The 1,947-nt window shown below is 43.0% G+C and overlaps 1 protein-coding gene across 1 annotated transcript; it reads left to right on the top strand.

Annotated features, from left to right (window-relative positions):
- The first annotated feature begins 317 nt into the window (after positions 1 to 317).
- On the top strand, positions 318 to 1,268 carry LOC120293649 (putative disease resistance protein At1g50180). Its single transcript, XM_039313353.1, has one exon. It carries the CDS (start codon positions 318 to 320, stop codon positions 1,266 to 1,268), a length of 951 nt encoding a protein of 316 aa, XP_039169287.1.
- The last annotated feature ends 679 nt before the right edge of the window (positions 1,269 to 1,947 follow it).

Consider the following 1,947-nt stretch of genomic DNA (forward strand, 5'->3'; position numbering starts at 1 on the left):
TCCCAATCTTTTTAAGTTCCTCGGTTTGCAACCATTAGTACAAGAGCGCTATTGATGGGGAACTTTGGTAGTTGATTTTTCAGCGTGAGTTGAGATAGTTTGATATATGTCTGAACAACATTTGTCAGCTTTAGTTGAGCTGAAAGTGTAAATATTCTTTTTTTGGATTATAGAAATTTCGATATGTTGTTTTTGACTTTGTAGTTGCATTCTTCAGGTGAAAAGAAGGATGGTTGTAGCACTACCCCTATTCTTACAGGATTCGGGGTGTGACAGCTAGTGTATTCCCCAGAACTTCAAAATATGCAAATTAGAGCATGGCAGAAATTGCAGTAAACTACCTACTTGACAAGCTCAAGAACTTTCTAGAGGATGGGGTTCAAGTCTTGGGAGGTACCGAGGAAGACGTTAATTCGGTGAAGAGACAAGTGGAGTACATAACGGCATTCCTGAGGGTTGCAGATTCCCTAGAAGAGAGTGATGAGGAAGTCAAAATTTGGGTGAAGCAGCTGAGAGAAATCGCATATGACACTGAAGACGCTCTTGATGAGTTCAAACTTCTGCTGGCGCATGATCATGGAATTGGTTTTCCCGGGCTTCTATCCAAGTTGTCCTGCTGTATCAAGAACATGAAAGGTCGATACCGAATTGCTTCGGAGATGAAATCCATCAACTCCAGAATCAGGAACATATATGATGGACCCTGGAGAGTCCGAGACAAATTAAATAAAGTCGAACATCACTATGGCTCTAGTAAGCCAGACCACACATGGCAGGACCAGCGAGGTAATGCCCTTCTTTTGGACAAAGCTGAGCTCGTGGGCATCAATGAACCGACAAAAAAACTGGTCGGCTGGCTGATTGAGGGCGCATCCATGCGGGAAGTAATCTCAGTCGTGGGGATGGGAGGACTGGGGAAAACTACAATAGTGAAGCAAGTTTACGAAGATCCAGAAGTGAAGAAACATTTCATGGTACGTGCTTGGATAACTCTTTCTCAATCTCCAAATATAGAAGAGATCCTCCAAGGCATGGTTCGACAAATTATGATTATCAAGGATTTGCTACAAAAAGCAAGGTACCTGATCGTTGTGGATGATGCAGGGCGATTAAATGAATGGGATGCGATCAAACATGTGTTCCGTAACAACACCTGTGGCAGCCGAATAATCATCACATCTAGGAATTCTGATTTAGCACATACCTTGTGCGGGGAATTCAGAGGGATGGTTTACAAGATGAAGCCACTGCCAGCTATACAGTCATAGAAGCTTTTCTGCGCAAAGACATTTCAGGGGAACCCATGCCCTCCTCATCTAGAGGAGACCTGTAGGCTTATTCTAAGAAAGTGCGAGGGGTTGCCACTTGCTATTGCGGCCATCAGTGGTGTTTTGGTTTCAAAAGACACGAGAAAAAAGGAGGTATGGGATCTGGTCTGTCGCAGTCTTCGTAGTGAAATCAATTGCAATGACAAATTCAGAACCTTAAAGAGAGTCCTTTCACTCAGTTTTGATGACCTGCCGTACTACTTAAAGTCCTGTTTCCTGCACTTGAGCGTGTTTCCCAAGGGTTGCATTATTGACTGTGGGAGACTAATTCGATTATGGATTGCAGAAGGATTTGTAGACAAGAAAGAAGGCATGACGGGAGAAGAAGTAGCCTATGACTACTTAAATGAGCTCCTGAACAGAAGCTAGATAGAGGTGGCTGTTAAAGCAAACGATGGAAGGATGAAGTATCTCCGTATCCATGATTTTCTGCTGGATATTATAACTTCTAAGTCAAGCAACCAAGGCTTTGCAGAAACAGCCATAGAAAAACATCAAAAATGGCCAGATAAAGTTCGTCACCTATCTATACGAGACCAGCCTGCAAGCTATGCAACAGAAAAGGTCATTGTCTCAACTACGTTCTGTTGGAGAAAACTTCCTTGAGTGTTTTGAAGCT

The sequence above is a fragment of the Eucalyptus grandis genome, chromosome 5 (genome assembly GCF_016545825.1).
Source record: "Eucalyptus grandis isolate ANBG69807.140 chromosome 5, ASM1654582v1, whole genome shotgun sequence".
Taxonomy (NCBI): domain Eukaryota; kingdom Viridiplantae; phylum Streptophyta; class Magnoliopsida; order Myrtales; family Myrtaceae; genus Eucalyptus; species Eucalyptus grandis.